The sequence below is a fragment of the Rhinatrema bivittatum genome, chromosome 13, assembly GCF_901001135.1.
Source record: "Rhinatrema bivittatum chromosome 13, aRhiBiv1.1, whole genome shotgun sequence".
Taxonomy (NCBI): Eukaryota; Metazoa; Chordata; class Amphibia; order Gymnophiona; family Rhinatrematidae; genus Rhinatrema; species Rhinatrema bivittatum.
This window is the reverse complement of record NC_042627.1, coordinates 12,522,430-12,537,412: the sequence shown is the minus strand read 5'-3', so window position 1 is coordinate 12,537,412 and position 14,983 is coordinate 12,522,430. Positions and strand designations below refer to the sequence as shown.

Here is a 14,983-nt window from a genome sequence, read left to right as displayed (position 1 = left end):
AAGTCAGGCCCCACCACTGTTCTTGGATTTAATTTAATTTAAAAGCTTTTCTATACCGTCGTTTAGTAATGCACCATCACAACGGTTTACATTTAGGCACGAAATAGGTTTGGTTTCTAAGTTATCCATGGTGTGCCAATATTTGCGGTTACATAGTTCAGTAATATACTCTAATTGATAAGTGGGTTGGGGGTTACCATTTATATGGATCCAGTCAAGGATTCAAGTTAACAGGCTAATGCCAATTTTCAGCCAAACTTAGGTACCACAATTGCAAGCTTAAAACTTGCTGGCTAGGCAATAGCTGAAATTGTACTTAATTTAGCTGATCAAAATCTGGTTGGCTCTGTTGGGCACTCAGTGCTGTTTTGTCAACCCCCCCCCCCCCCCCCCCAACTCCCACCCTTCCCATTGCCCACCTTCTAGCATTCCTGAAACCTGTATATATATATACTATTTATGTTAAACTATTTATACCGCCTTCTTCTCTTCAAATGTTTAATCACTCTTGTTACTTAAGACATAACAGAATGTTTACCATGTTATTGTGTATATTTTTACCATGTTATAATGTAAAATAGGGCGGACCTCCCCCCTATTTCTCAGTTTCCTGTAAACCGATGTGATATTTCGATCGAATGTCGGTTATATAAAGAAAATAAATAATAAAATAAATAAATTGTCTTATACCTACAGAGTTTATGAATACCAGGTCAATTGCCTTCCTAACCCAGTTAAAACCTCAGTCCAACCTCCTGTTTGACAGTAAAGAGCATTAACCACCTTGGTGCTTGGCTTTATCTATAAAATTTCTTTATTTTTATAATGTTCATTTTCAAATCCATAAAGCATCCCGTGTTCCCAATATAGCAAGTATGGTAAGGCAGAGCCCTGAAGGACTGATGGAATCACTTCAAAGGAATAAAACGCAGCAAACTGTTAAATATTAGAAACCTATAAAGCTAAACACGGAGGGAGGGATGCACTTTCTATCCCATTCTGAGATTATGATGTTACAGTTAATAGGTTTTTTCTCTTTACAATGCTGCTACACTACTGCATCATGTCACCACTGAATCACTCAAATAGCAGCAGTACATGAGCAAAAAGGTTTAAATACATAATGTTTCAGTCACAGACTACTGCTCAGCAAGATTAATTGTCATCACGCCCATGGAAAGGTAAGTTGTTGGTTTAACTGGCAAGAGAAGAGTATAGGTAGCTCGCATATCAGATAGGGAGAGGAATAAGAAGTCATAAAGGTCCCCATTCTAGCCAGAGATGTATGAACTTTTAAAAATAAATTGTGCAAACTAGTTCAGCAAGAAGTTCATACGTTCCTCAAATTAGCTTGGTAACTTTTTAAAAAATGCAGTGTGGATTCCTTGAATCACCACATTTAAATAAAAATTGCGACAGATTTGTTGCAGATTCCTGAGAAACTGTCATGAAGTTTGGTGAGAATTTCCCCATATTCACTAGAGAGCTTTGAATGAATCTCCCCTGCAGATCTGAGGATAATCTATGAACTCCATCAAACTGGGATTGAAGTTCCGGTTTGAGCGCGACATTGAATTTCCCACCAACCTCTGTGTATGGCAATGTTCTAGTCACAGTCTTTTTGAGTTTCTGGTGGATGCCATAGCGGAAAAAAGTAATTAGCAACTGTCATAAAAGTAGATTATAGTATTTGAAAGATTTTTGGCAAAAGAAAAGAAGAAGAAATATTTGTCATGTTCTAAACAAAGATAATTGGAGCATGCAAGAGGAGGGAGGCCTGGATTGACATACAGTACAAGCCTACTAGGCCTGTGCCTAGGGCAGCAAAATTCTGGAGTTGGAAAAACTCCATCCCATAGACCTCTGATTACATCCTTGCCTCAGTCTTTGCAGATCTATACTCTCTTCCCTCAAACCTCTAATCCCTCCTGCCCTCCCCCCTTCCATCCCACCCAAGACTTCTAGCTCAGTAACAGCTGCTTGACTAGGCGCAGACATTGAGCAAACTCGCATTCACAGCATCAGTGGCCCCCACGTCCTTTGAGCATCCATGAGGGAGATAGGGCCTGTGAGCTCCATACCCACTCACCCTGCTGTTGATATTGCTGCCACTGGAGCCAGAAAAGGGAAAGAAGAGAGCAGCAGGGGATACTGCAGATCTGCATGGGGAATGGTAGAGGAAGAATTGAAAGTAAATATGTGGGTGGGAAAGGGATCAGAGGTTAGGAAGAGGGATCAGAGCTTTGCTTGAGGAATTGGGGGTGGGCACTGAAAAGTGATCCAAAGTCTGTGGGTGAAAGAATCTCTGGAGTTTGGGCACATCAGCAATACCTAGGGGCATCAAAAGCCTAAATTCATCACTAGAAGTAGGAGCCACCATAGATGTTCTATTAAACAAAATAAATGGTCCCCTATATCCCCAAATCACATTCACTTACCCCTTCTGTAGGGATCTCCAATATCAAAAGGTGTAGGACCAATTCCCAGTCACTCCTGTCCCACTTAATCCAGTTTACAAAACGGCATCAATGCCATTTTGTTTCACAGCCATACAACAAACAGTCAAAAAACGAAATGGTACTGCCCTTAGAGCCCTGAAGCTAGTATTACAATAAAGTGCTGCTGGCATCATTTTCAAACCAGAGCCAGAGGAGCAAGAGCAACTGGGGGATCATTCCTGTCCCTTTTGACATCAGAGATCCCCACCTTAGGGGTAAATATAGTCTGAAGGCGTGGGGAGGAGCTTAGGAGAAGAAGATGGTGGCATTCTGTATCCACATTTTTTCGATTGACTTTCTCAAATGAAATTCAACAATTAAAAAAAAAAAAGAATTTTAAGGGTGTGTTAAGATTTACTGTGGACCCAAATGAAAGGATCTAACTACTTTAGCTTGATACCGGAACTGGAGCAGGAGGCAGGTAATATCCAGTTCCAGAGCCAGGTGGTTGGTCAAGGCAGGCAGCAAGCAGAGACCAGAGTGAGTCCAGAGTCAAGTGGAGGATCAAGGCAGACGGCAAGCAGATTCCAAAGCCAGTCAGAGAGCAAGGCAGGTGACGAGCATAATCCAGAGTCCAGATCCAGGTGGAGGGTCAAGGCAGGTGGCAGGCAGAGGGTCAAGGCAGGTGGCAAGCAGAGTCCAGATTCCAGAGCTAGGCAGAGGGTTGAGGCCAAACAAAGAAGAGACAAGAACAAGACTCACACACTAACAGAGAGACCACAAGGCAGGATCATGAGTCAAGGAGAATAAGAGGGACAAGGAGAACAATCCAAGAAGAGCAGAAGTGATCACCAAATCATCAAGCCCATGGCAGAGGCAAACGAGTAAAAGTGAGGCTGGTCCTTAAATAGTAGCTGCTGTAGACGTCTTCCCTGGGAACGTCTGGCAGCGATGTCTGATGCGGTGAGGGGGAGGTGCCGAAACAGAGCACGTCCTTGTCACGCTCCCCTCGGAGGAGGCCGCTATTGTACTCGGCAGCAGCGTTTGGTGCAGCAGTAGAGCGCCAGAGGTGGGCGAGTTTTCTATTGTACTCTAATAGTATCTCACCCGCAAGATCCCTCTCCCAGATTCCTAGGCCTGGGTTTAAGTGGAAAATGTTGATGACATTTGTGAATAATTTGAGAGGCTTGAATATTAGTGGCAGGCTCCCAAGAGTTTTCCTCAGGGCCATAACCTTTCCAGGAGTTAAGATATTGCAGTTTTTCCTTCCTTTCTTAACATCCAGAATGTCAGCCACCTCATACTGCGTGTCGTGACAACTTTCTAGATGGCCAGTACAAAACTGAAGGCTTGAGAAGAGATATATGGAAACATCGTGAATTCAAAGAGTGGAAGGTAGTCCGAGTTTATATGTGATGTTTCCTATTTGTCAATCAACTTGAAAAGGCCCCACAAACCATGGAGCGAATTTCAATAAGAGTATCTGTAATTGGAGGTTACGGGTGCTTAGCCACACCAGTTTTCCCAGATGGAACAGTGGTGCAGGACATCTCTTTCTATCCGCCTATTTTTTAGCTTGAGTTGCAGCCTGTTCCAGAAGCTGATGCGTATTCTGCCATAGGTCATATAATTATTGAGTAACGAGACTGACAGCTGGACATGATAATGCAGTTATAGGCATTGGTACTCGAAAATGTCATCTGAAAACTAAGTAAAAAGGTGATATCCCTGTAGCTTGGTTAATATGATTATCATGGCACATCTCAGCCCATAAAAGCAAGGAAGACCAGTCGTCCTGACATTGATTCACATAGCATCGCAGAAAGGTTTTCAGTGATTGATAAGTTTGTTGCATTAATCCATTAAACTGAGGATGATATGCTGAGGAGAAGTTGAGGTGAATTCCAAAATGTTTACATAGATCTCTCCAATAACGGGTGGTAAACTGAACTCCATGGTCGGCCGGCGCCATCTGGTGCTCCTACCATGTGACAGGGGCTGACCAATGGCACCGGTATTCCCTGTGTGACATAATAAGGGCAAAGGCTATCGACTCCATTTTGAATTCTGGCAGCCGATGGCCCTAGTGCAGGAGATCGCTCCAGACCCCCACTGGACCACCAGGGACTTTTGGAAAGTCTTGTGGGGGGAGGGGGGTCAGAAGGGTGGGGAGTTGTAGTTAATTACATTTAAAGGGTTGGAATGGGGACAAAAAAAAACAAACATTGGTTGTAGTGTTGTTTTTTTTTAATATTCGCTCCATAAGACACACAGACATTTCCTCCCCACTTTTGGGGAAAAAAGTGTGTCTTATGGAGCGAAAAATACGGTAACTTATGTTCTCGCAAATGTTGTAGAACTTGTTGTACATGGTCTTGATGTTGATCCACTATCTTGGAAAAAATAAATGTCATCCAAATATACGACAACGTGTGAATATAAGAGATCTCAAAATATTTAATTTACCATTGCTTGAAATACTGCAGGGGCACTGCATGGCAATGGCATCACTAAATATTTGTTATGGCCTTCCCGAGTGTTGAATGCGGTTTTCCATTCAGCCCTCCTCAGATAAGAATTAAAAGTTATAAGCTCCTCGTAGATCTAATTTAGTAAATATCTGAGCTTCCCCTAAATCAATCAAAGAGCTCTGTAATGAGTAGCAGGGGTTACAGATTTCTTTTTTTAGTAATGGCATTTAGCCCTCCATAGTCAAAGTGTCAAAGTTACCCATCTTTTTTCCCCAACAAAAAAGAACCCAGCTCCTACTGGAGATGGTGATGATCTCATGAACCCTTTGGCCAAATTATCCTGAAAATATTGACTCATGGCCTCTGTTTCTGGAGCTGTCAGAAAGTACACTCTTCCATGAGGGGGCATCTTCCCAGGAAGCAATTTGATGGAACAATCAATCAGTGTTGATGTGGGGCAAAGTCTCACCTTGTTGCTTACTGAGAACATCAGCCAATTCCGTATAAAGAGTGGGTAGTCTGGGTCGAGCTGGAATTGAACGCTGAATTTTAAGCACTGGAATCCTCACTTGGAGCAAACAATTTTCATGGCATTTGGGGCTCCATTTGGCCAGTTGGAAGAAGCTCCAATCAATGTGGGCCTGGTGCAGCATTAACCATGGTAATCCCAAATTATCTGGTTGACCGCAGAGGGTAAAACACATAGACGGATCATTTCCTAATGTAAAAAGCCAGTATTCATAGGCAGAGGTTCATGATTTGGATAATCCTCCCTTCCAGAGGCTGCCCTGAGACAGACAAAACCATAAGAGCAGGTCTCAAAGTTTCGGTGGGAATTTGGTACTACTGCACTAATCTTTCTTCTATGAAGTTTCCAGCTGCCCCCATATCTAGGAAGGTTTGAAGATGTATGAGGTTCTTATTAAAAGAAAGACTCATGGGAATTAAGATCTGTGGAGAGGAGGCCGAATGACCTAGGGTGGCCTCTACTACCAACCCTAGATCTGAAAGTCTCCCGGCTTCAAGGGGCAAGAAGCAGCATAATGGACGACACCAGCACAGTATAGACAGAAATTATATTGTCTGTGTTGCTGGCATGCCTCAGGCGAAATCCTGACTCAGTCTACTTGCATAGGTTCCTCAAGGTAGATCAAGATTCCTGGGGTTTAGTGAGAAGGACTAGGTGTTGAAAGGTGGGCACTAATCGTACCAGACGACGAGTGGCAGTATCTCCCAGGACCTTTCCTGAAACCGAAGGTCCAGACATATCACCAGTCGAATTAATTCTTCTACCGTGCCTTGTGGATTCCATCTAGCCAATTCATCTTTTATGGATTCAGATAGTCCTTTATGAAAGATGGCTATAAGACTATCATCTCCCCACCGTAGTTCAGTGGCCAAGGTTCTAAATTGAACAGTATATTTCTCCAACGGAGTGAAAGCCCTATTGGATTTGTAACAAATCAGAAGCTGCAGAGGTTGAGCATCCTGGTTCGTCAAATACAAAATGAAAGTCCCAAAGAAATTGGTCCAAGTTGTCTAAATAAGGGGTCATCTCATTCCTGAAGTGGAGACGCCCAGGCTAGTGCCAAACCTTCAAGCAAGGAATGGATGAAAGTGACCTTCGTTTTGTCAGTAGGAAACAGCGATGCCTGCAGAAAAAAGTGCATTTTATACTGATTAATGAAACTTCTGCATTGCTGAGATTCTCCATTAAAACATTGAGGAGGTGACAATCAAAGAATGGGGCTTGCAGATGGAATGAGGAAAGCGGATGTAGGTGTTGATATGGCAAGGGCATCCATTCGTGCAGCAAATCTTTCAAGAACTCCTATTACTTGATCCAAAACTCCCTGTTGTTGTTGGACCAGAGTAGCCAGACCAGGGATGGCTTGTGAGGCTGTCAGATCTACCATATCCATGGCCTTGGCAAAATGTTAAGATTTACTGTGGACCCAAGTGGAAGGATCTAACTGCCTTACCTTGGTACCAGAATTGGAGCAGGAGGCAGGCAATACCCAGTTCCAGAGCCAGGTCAAGGCAGGTAGAAAGCAAAGTTCAGAGTCCAGAGCCAGGCCGAGGGTCGAGGAAACTGGCCAGCAGAGACCAGAGTGCAGGGGAGGCGGAGGGTTGAGGCAGGCAGCAAGCAGAGTCCAGAGTCCAGGGCCAGGCAGAGGGTTGAGGCCAAAAGAGAGACAAGAAAAAGACTCACACTAATAGAGAGACCACAAGGCAGGATCAGGAGTCAAGGAGAAAGAGAGGGACAAGGAGAACAACAATCCAAGCACAGCAGCAGAGATCACTGAGGCAAAGAGCAACACGGAGGCTGGCCCTTAAATAATAGCTGCTGTAGACGTCTTCCCTGGAAACTTCCGGCAGCGGCATCCAACACGGCAAGGGGGAAGCGCAAAAATGGAGCATGTCCCACGTTGCAAGCCTCTTGGAGGAGGCTGCTGGCCTGCTGCTGTATTTGGCAGTGGCGTTAAGTGCAGTGGGAAAGCGCCTGAGGCGGGTGAGTTTTGCGTTGCGCTCTAACAGGTTGTATGCGTTCATTTAATTTTTAAACAAAACACAAGAGTTTTGTAGCATTTTTCATTATGTTTAAAAACAAATGCACACCTCTAGTTATGTACACACATTTTATTTGTCTCTGGGGGCCCAAAGATTCAAATATATTTGCTCCTGCCTGAGGCAGACATACCTTGGCTACAGTCAAGCAGCTCCTATTACTTTTGTATTGGAGTGATCTTGCCATGTTTTAAATTTTATGGATGAGAAAAAATAGAATACCAGCTGCAATAAAAACTCTTGTTTAACTCTGTCAAATACTGTAGTACCTCAAAAATATTTCAACAACCTTTGTCTTTAAATCTATGCTAAAATTCCCAGTTAAAGAAGCTCCACCCCACTTTTGCCACAAGGGCCCGGTGCTCACCATTGAAAAGCTGCTTGGTACTTCCCTAAAGCATACAGTAGTACTCTTTTCAATATTCACATCTCTTATATAGATCTAATCCTACATTTTCCCTGCGCTCACATCTTTACTTCCTGTATTACTTTTATTCAGTCTCACTTTGCATACTCATTTGCAGTCCACATACTTTCTTACATGTATGCAAACCTTTCCAGCAGATAAACTTCTCAAAGCATACATCTACATTTTTTTAGGACTGTAGGAATTTCAGAAGCCATATGATCAGCTACATTAACAAGCACGACCATACATGGTTACTGACTACTTATAATCACACTAGGTAACACAACTGCACTCGTATATCTATAGCACACAAAAGGGAAGCAGGTACTCACGCTGTAACAAAAGGCCGGGGAATGGAGCCATTGCTGCAGGTTGGCAGGTTGGCAGCACCATGGACAATGATGGTGACAAGTTCCGTCCCAGGACGAGACACATGGACATTATCATTTTCGGAAGTGGGCAGGGGCTCATTTTCTGGCAGAGGTACCTCAATGACCTGAAATAAAGCAGAGGCAGAATCCTATCAAAGGGAATATTTAATTTATAATGTCCCTGATATTGTGTGGTGGAATAAAATTGAAATTTAACAGAAGGCTTAAATCCTTAGCATTTCATGCTAGATATAAAACACAATTCACTTTGAACAAAGCTGAAAAGGTAACAATTTATATATTACATACTTTATATAAATAAAGCATTGATTGATACTCTTAGTCTCTAATTTCTTGAATGTTTTCTATACTGAATGTGAATAACAGTTCCCTAAATCACTTTCAATTGCTGCTTCATGATTTGATGTATCATCCCTAAATCTTGCTTAATGTTAGCCTACTAGCTTTTCAGTAGGAGAAAGAAAGCTGTGAGTGGAGTAATAGAAGCCTGTGAATAGACAGTGCTGGAAAAGGAGGATGGAGTAGAGCAAGAATGCACATATGGAGAGATGATAGGGGAAAACTTGTGTGTGTGGGTAACAGGATAGATGAAAGAGTGTTTCGGAGGTTCCGTGTGGGTACTAAGGATGGTGTGTATGGCAGAAGGGAAAGGTAGAGGGAGTGTATGGAGGGTTGGAGAGAGGAATGCAGGAGTGTGTTAATGGATAGAAGGTCTAAGAAATCATACAAAGGGGTCGATGTCATAAGACCCGCGGCAAACAGGCGCTTGTTATGTGTGCGGGTTTTGATCACTGCGCGCGACTGAAGCTACCGCTTCCGCGGGATGCAAAAAATCAAATTATGCAAATGAAACATGCGCGTAACCTAACACAGTAAGGGCCTATGTAATAAGCGGCCACATCCGTGCACAAAACCCGTGCCGATAATCCACGCATAAAAGCGAGTGAACGAACGGGTCTCCCTGTTAAGTGAAAGTATGACCCTGGAAAGTATTTTTAAATATTTCCAATAACTATGCTGCAGAAAACAGGGCAAATGTTTTCATGGATGCTAATTCACAACAATGTTGCCGCTCTTCTGGCCGTGTATCTGTCCACCCAGGGAAGCACCTACCTTGGACGCCGTGAAAAGCGCTTTGCTAAGCTGGTCACTCTGAAGCTGAGATACGTGCTTAGCCGGCGCTTATCAGGCTGCTCGTGCACTACATGCAAACTAACACACATTACACCCACTATTATTGTTATTTTGATGTTCAACCTCAACTCAATATCTTCTATTTCCATTGCTACGTCTGTTATTCTAGTGCCTATATTATTAACGGTATACTGTTTACTTGCTTACACTATTATGACTTATGTTATTAACGTTATACTGTTTATTTGCCTACACTATTATGACTGTTATTCTGGTATCTCTGCTATTAACGTTATACTGAAAAAGTTGTTACAAATGTAAATCGGAGTGAAAGCTTGTACCACACCTCGGTATAGAAAAAAAACTCACAAATAAATAAATAAAGCGCGTGTACAAACATGCGTACATGTGCACACAAACAAGCAGCAGCTTCAGAGCACCTTATTACATCGGCCCCAAAGAACTGGTATTTAGGGATGAAGAGAACATGAAGTAGCAGCCTAACGATTAGAGCAATGGGCTGAGAACCAGGGAAGCAAGCATTCAAATTCCATTTCTCCCGCTGATGCTGCTTGTGACGTTGGGCAAGTCACTTCACCTTCCATTAACTCCATTGCCTTAAGAGCTCATTTACTAAGCTGTAGTATTTTTCCCAAAAGGGAAAATCCTGCAGGTTTGTTAAGCAGTTACACAGTGCTGCAGATTTGTAAAGCCTTCAATATTTTCCCTGATCACAAAATAGCATGGAGAAAAATACCGCAGGTTAGTAGACCCCCTTAAATTGTGCAAGATGGTTGCTCCTTATTAAAGACCCAGAGTGGCCTCAAGTTCCATCCCCCCAAGTGTGAAAATCATCCCAAGGGCCTTATGAGACCCCCATCTTAAGAGACACTAGGAACCTCAGAATTATCATCAATAAAGAGCTTTCATTCAAGAACCACATATCAAATAAAACTAAAAAAGGATATCACAGACTTCTAACCCTAAGACATTTAAAACCGTTTCTTAACCCTTATTTCAGAACTGTCTTTAAACTACTCATTTTCTCCACCTTCGACTACTGCAACTCCTTACTAATTGGAATACCTTATTCAAACCTCAAACCTCTCCAGATTCTGCAGAACTCAGCAGCCAGAGTTCTGACAGGAGGAAAGAGAAATGAACACATAACGCTCATATTGATTTCACTTCATTGGCTCCTAATTAAAGCACGTATCAAACACAAATCAATGACCATCATACATAAAATTCTAAACAATGATTATCAAGGACTAAATGGCTTAAACATAACCCCCCAGAATCCTCAAAGAAACCTACTTTCAAACAACTCAGGATGCTTAAACATCCCCCCCCCCCCCATCAGAGATGCACATTTGACAACAACAAGAGCCTTTTCCATTGCCTCCCCTAAATTTTGGAACTCCCTTCCTAAAGATCTGAGAACCCAACTTCAAAACATTCAAAAAAAGACCTAAAAACATGGCTGTTTCACAAATTCTACACTGACCTTCATACTTCTGAACATCCTAACTCCCAATCGAACTTTCATCCAAAAACCTCAAAATAACGTCTCTCCAACCAGAACCAAACAAACCTTCCTCCTCCCACATAATGATACTTTCTGGACTTGAAATGTTTAACCTCTGTTTAATATGCACAATTGTTAAGAGAGTTACAATTTAAATTTTGTAAACCGTTATGATGGCTTCACCGAATGACGGTATATAAAACTCAACAAACAAACAAATAAATAAATAAATAAATAAATAAATCTTGCCGGCCCCGGTGCCAATATTTTAAAAAATAATAATAAAAGGTGCATGGCCCCTTATGATCCATTTCCAACCCTGCCCCTTTGACAAAATTCCCCCCCCTCCCGCCTTCAGACCCCCCAACATTTTAAATCCCCCACCCTAGCCCTCTCTCTAGGTCATATTTTGAAAACCTGGTGGCCTAGTAGAACCGAAGTACCTCTAGGCTCTCGGTCCAATGCCATCTCAGTGCCAGCCGATTGGTTTTCAAAGTTATGCTGCTGTCACTTGCAGGAGTTGGGCGAGAGCTGAGATGGGTAGGTTATGGAGGCTAGGAGGATATATTTTGTCAAAGGGGTGAGGTTGGAAAGGGAGATGGGAGGGGTGGGACTTCAGATCACTCTGGCCTTTTTGAGGCGCCTGAGCATGCAAAGCAGCACATTGCCATACTGGCATTATTGGGGGTAACTATCCCTCTTCGCAAGGCATTTACGTGTCAGAATGATTAAAGATTCAGGATATCATTCTTTAGAAAGAAGATGAAAGAAATGCAGATGGAGGATGGATGAGGAAGCTCACAGGCAGTGAACAAGCTTCCCTATACTGCCTTGCGAAGGCATCTCAACTCCATTCCTCAAGGATCACATCTAAAGCACTGGAGAAATTCAGTTTTTATGACTATTCAATTTGCTCCCTCTCAGGTTCCGACTATCTGCTAAGGGACAAATGCATGCCAATACTGATATGGTCATGTGTTTGATAGGAAATGGATTGAAACCCTACATTAATTTCACAGAATGACAGAAAAATAGGGGTGCAAAGGATTACAGGACATCTATTTATTTATTTATTTATTTATTTATTATTTTTATATACCGGAATTCCTGTATATAATACAAATCAGTCCGGTTTACATGAAACGAAAAGATAGCCCTGGTCTGGGAAGTCAGACCGGGGTTTTTTACAAAGAACATTGAACAATAATATATAATATATTGAACAATAACATCTAAGACCTTCCCCATGCCTCCAGCCAGGATAAAATGTTTGTCTAATCCAAGGAGTTGGCAATGTTTTTGGCTGTATCCCAAAATCCCTTTTGGAGATATTAGTGTGTCGAGTCCTGTCAAACAAGGGGTAGGATTCCTGATTTGTGGTGGGGAAGGACAGCTCTGCTCCAAACCATGCCACCATACTTTCTCTCTTGGGGGAGGGGGGAGAGGACCGGGAAGGAAGAGATCCAGTTAGTATCCCAACTTCTCTGCCCAAAACACTTCTCATTGCCATCCTGGAAGGCAGCTCCAAGTCCTAAATGTCAGCACTGCCAGTAACGTCAAAGTCTGCAGGCCAGGAGGGAGTGGCATGCCAGAAAGAAGGTGTTTGCAAAACTGGGAGCTGCTAAGCCCTGGTCCAATATGCTCTTAACCTCCTATCATGGAAACTCTAGCAGCATCCCTCTCCCCAAAGACATCTTGCTGTAGTGCTCGACGACCCCTATTGAGTAATCAAGCAATACAATCTACCATAGGGACATGACAAATTAACAAATCCAGTTCACAACTGACCTGGCATGTACTCAGATCATTAAACAGAACACAAAAACCTCCATAGTCCTATTTTGAATAATACACTTGTGTAATTTTATTATATTCATATTAATAATGATATCCATATACACAGTAGATAAATTATATTGTGCTTTTATCTTTTATTGCTTCATCTCCTTCATTCTGCATCCACAGTACAGGTAACATTAATGTGCTCAGATGTGATTGGATTACTGTTTGATATCAAAATAATAAGACATTAAAGTCAACGGCTGAAACAGCACCAAGAGGACTGGGAAGTCAGTAATATGGGAACACGTGCCCAGTGAAATAAGAGAACTATTCTAGATAAAACAAAGATTTTTTTTTTTCATATGCTGGCATGGCTTCCTGGAATGATCTCCCAGTTAAAAACTAATTGTGAAATCCTTTTTCAGCACTAAAGAAAAATATCTTTTGGCCATATGATGATTGTTAATATGTGATGGAATCCTGTGTGTCTAGTTTTATCAAGTCTTCTCTACAATCTACTTCCTGTGCAATTAAAAACAAAATGCCAGAAAAAGACCAGTATAAAACAAAATAAAAAAAATCCTAATATGTCACACTGTATGGTCAGCCTTCTGAATGTTTTATTAGTAGGATGAAAACATGTCTGGTATGCATTCCCAAGAGGCTCACTGACCTAGCCCCCCCTTACAATGGGATGAGGAACCCCCATATATTTGACCACATATCAAACCAAACTGCAAGAAGAATATCTGGGCTTGCTTCAGGCAGGGCTGGCCTTAGGGGGGGTGTGACCTGGTGCCATGATACACAAGGGGTGCTGCCATGTTTAAAGGGAATCTGCTTCCTCAGGATAGCTCTCAGTTGACTATATGGAGAGAGCCATATGGATGGAGCCCTTTGATTATATTATAGAGTGAGAGAGACAGTCTCATTGGAGACTTTGGATCTTCAGAGGGATTCTCCCATCCTCGATATCACTAGGGTACCACTAGATCTAGGGCTGAGATTTCCTGCTATCCCTCATTAAGTACTACTAAGTAGGCAAATTTTTGGGCACTTTTCACACACTCGTGTTACCTTGCAATAAAGAAATCCAATTTTGGACATGTGGCTGCTAATCCTGTTTTGTTGCCCCCAAATAAATATAAGCCAGCACTCAGAAAGGAGAGGTAATGTGTCCTGGAAACATGGTGCTGGTTTTCTTCGCAATGTATATTGTATACAGGGGTCCTTAAAGGAAAAATGAAGAACACTACTTAACCTAATGAATTGGGTGTGTGTGGCGGGGGGGGGGGGGGGGGGGGAAGAAAGTCACAAGATCAAGCAACCCTGTGCAATGAGTCACTCAACCAGTTATAGCCAAGGCAGAGGTTCTCCTCTAATGTTGTGGCTGGTAGATGTGAATCGGTTATTTACTCTTTCGGATAGTAGAAAGACTAGGGGGCACTCCATGAAGTTAGAATGGGGCACATTTAAAACTAATCGGAGAAAGTTCTTTTTTACTCAACGCACAAATTAAACTCTGGAATTTGATGCCAGAGGATGTGGTTAGTGCAGTTAGTATAGCTGTGTTTAAAAAAGGATTGGATAAGTTCTTGGAGAAGTCCATTTCCTGCTTTAAAGATGACTTAGAAAATAGCCACTGCTATTACTAGCAACGGTAACATGGAATAGACTTCGTTTTTGGGTAATTGCCAGGTTCTTATGGCCTGGATTGGCCACTGTTGGAAACAGGATGCTGGGCTTGATGGACCCTTGGTCTGATCCAGCATGCCATACTGGGTCAGACAAAGGGTCCATCAAGCCCAGCATCCTGTTTCCAATAGTGCGTTGAGGGAAAAGAACTTTCTCCGATTTGTTTTAAATGTGCCACATGCTAACTTCATGGAGTGCCCCCTAGACTTTCTATTATCCGAAAGAGTAAATAACCGATTCACATCTACCGTTCTAGACCTCTCATGATTTTAAAGACCTCTATCATATCCCCCCCTCAGTCGTCTCTTCTCCAAGCTGAAAAGTCCTAACCCCTTTAGTCTTTCCTCATAGGGGAGCTGTTCCATTCCCTTTATCATTTTGGTCACCCTTCTCTGTACCTTCTCCATCGCAACTATATCTTTTTGAGATGCGGCGACCAGAATTGTAAACAGTATTCAAGGTGCGGACTCATCATAGAGCGATACAGAGGCATTATGACATTTTCTGTTTTATTCACCATTCCCTTTCTAATAATTCCCAACATTCTGTTTGGTTTTTTGACTGCC

At 42.4% G+C, this 14,983-nt stretch overlaps 1 protein-coding gene across 5 annotated transcripts in view; it reads right to left on the bottom strand.

The window, feature by feature from the left end:
- Positions 1-14,983, bottom strand: part of CCDC33 (coiled-coil domain containing 33) — a 294,341-nt gene that overhangs the window by 205,710 nt on the left and 73,648 nt on the right. For all 5 annotated transcript variants that reach the window (XM_029574706.1, XM_029574707.1, XM_029574704.1 and 2 more), the window contains one exon: positions 8,219-8,382. In XM_029574706.1, coding sequence (XP_029430566.1) covers positions 8,219-8,382 — 164 coding nt within the window. The remainder of the gene's footprint in view (positions 1-8,218; positions 8,383-14,983) is intronic.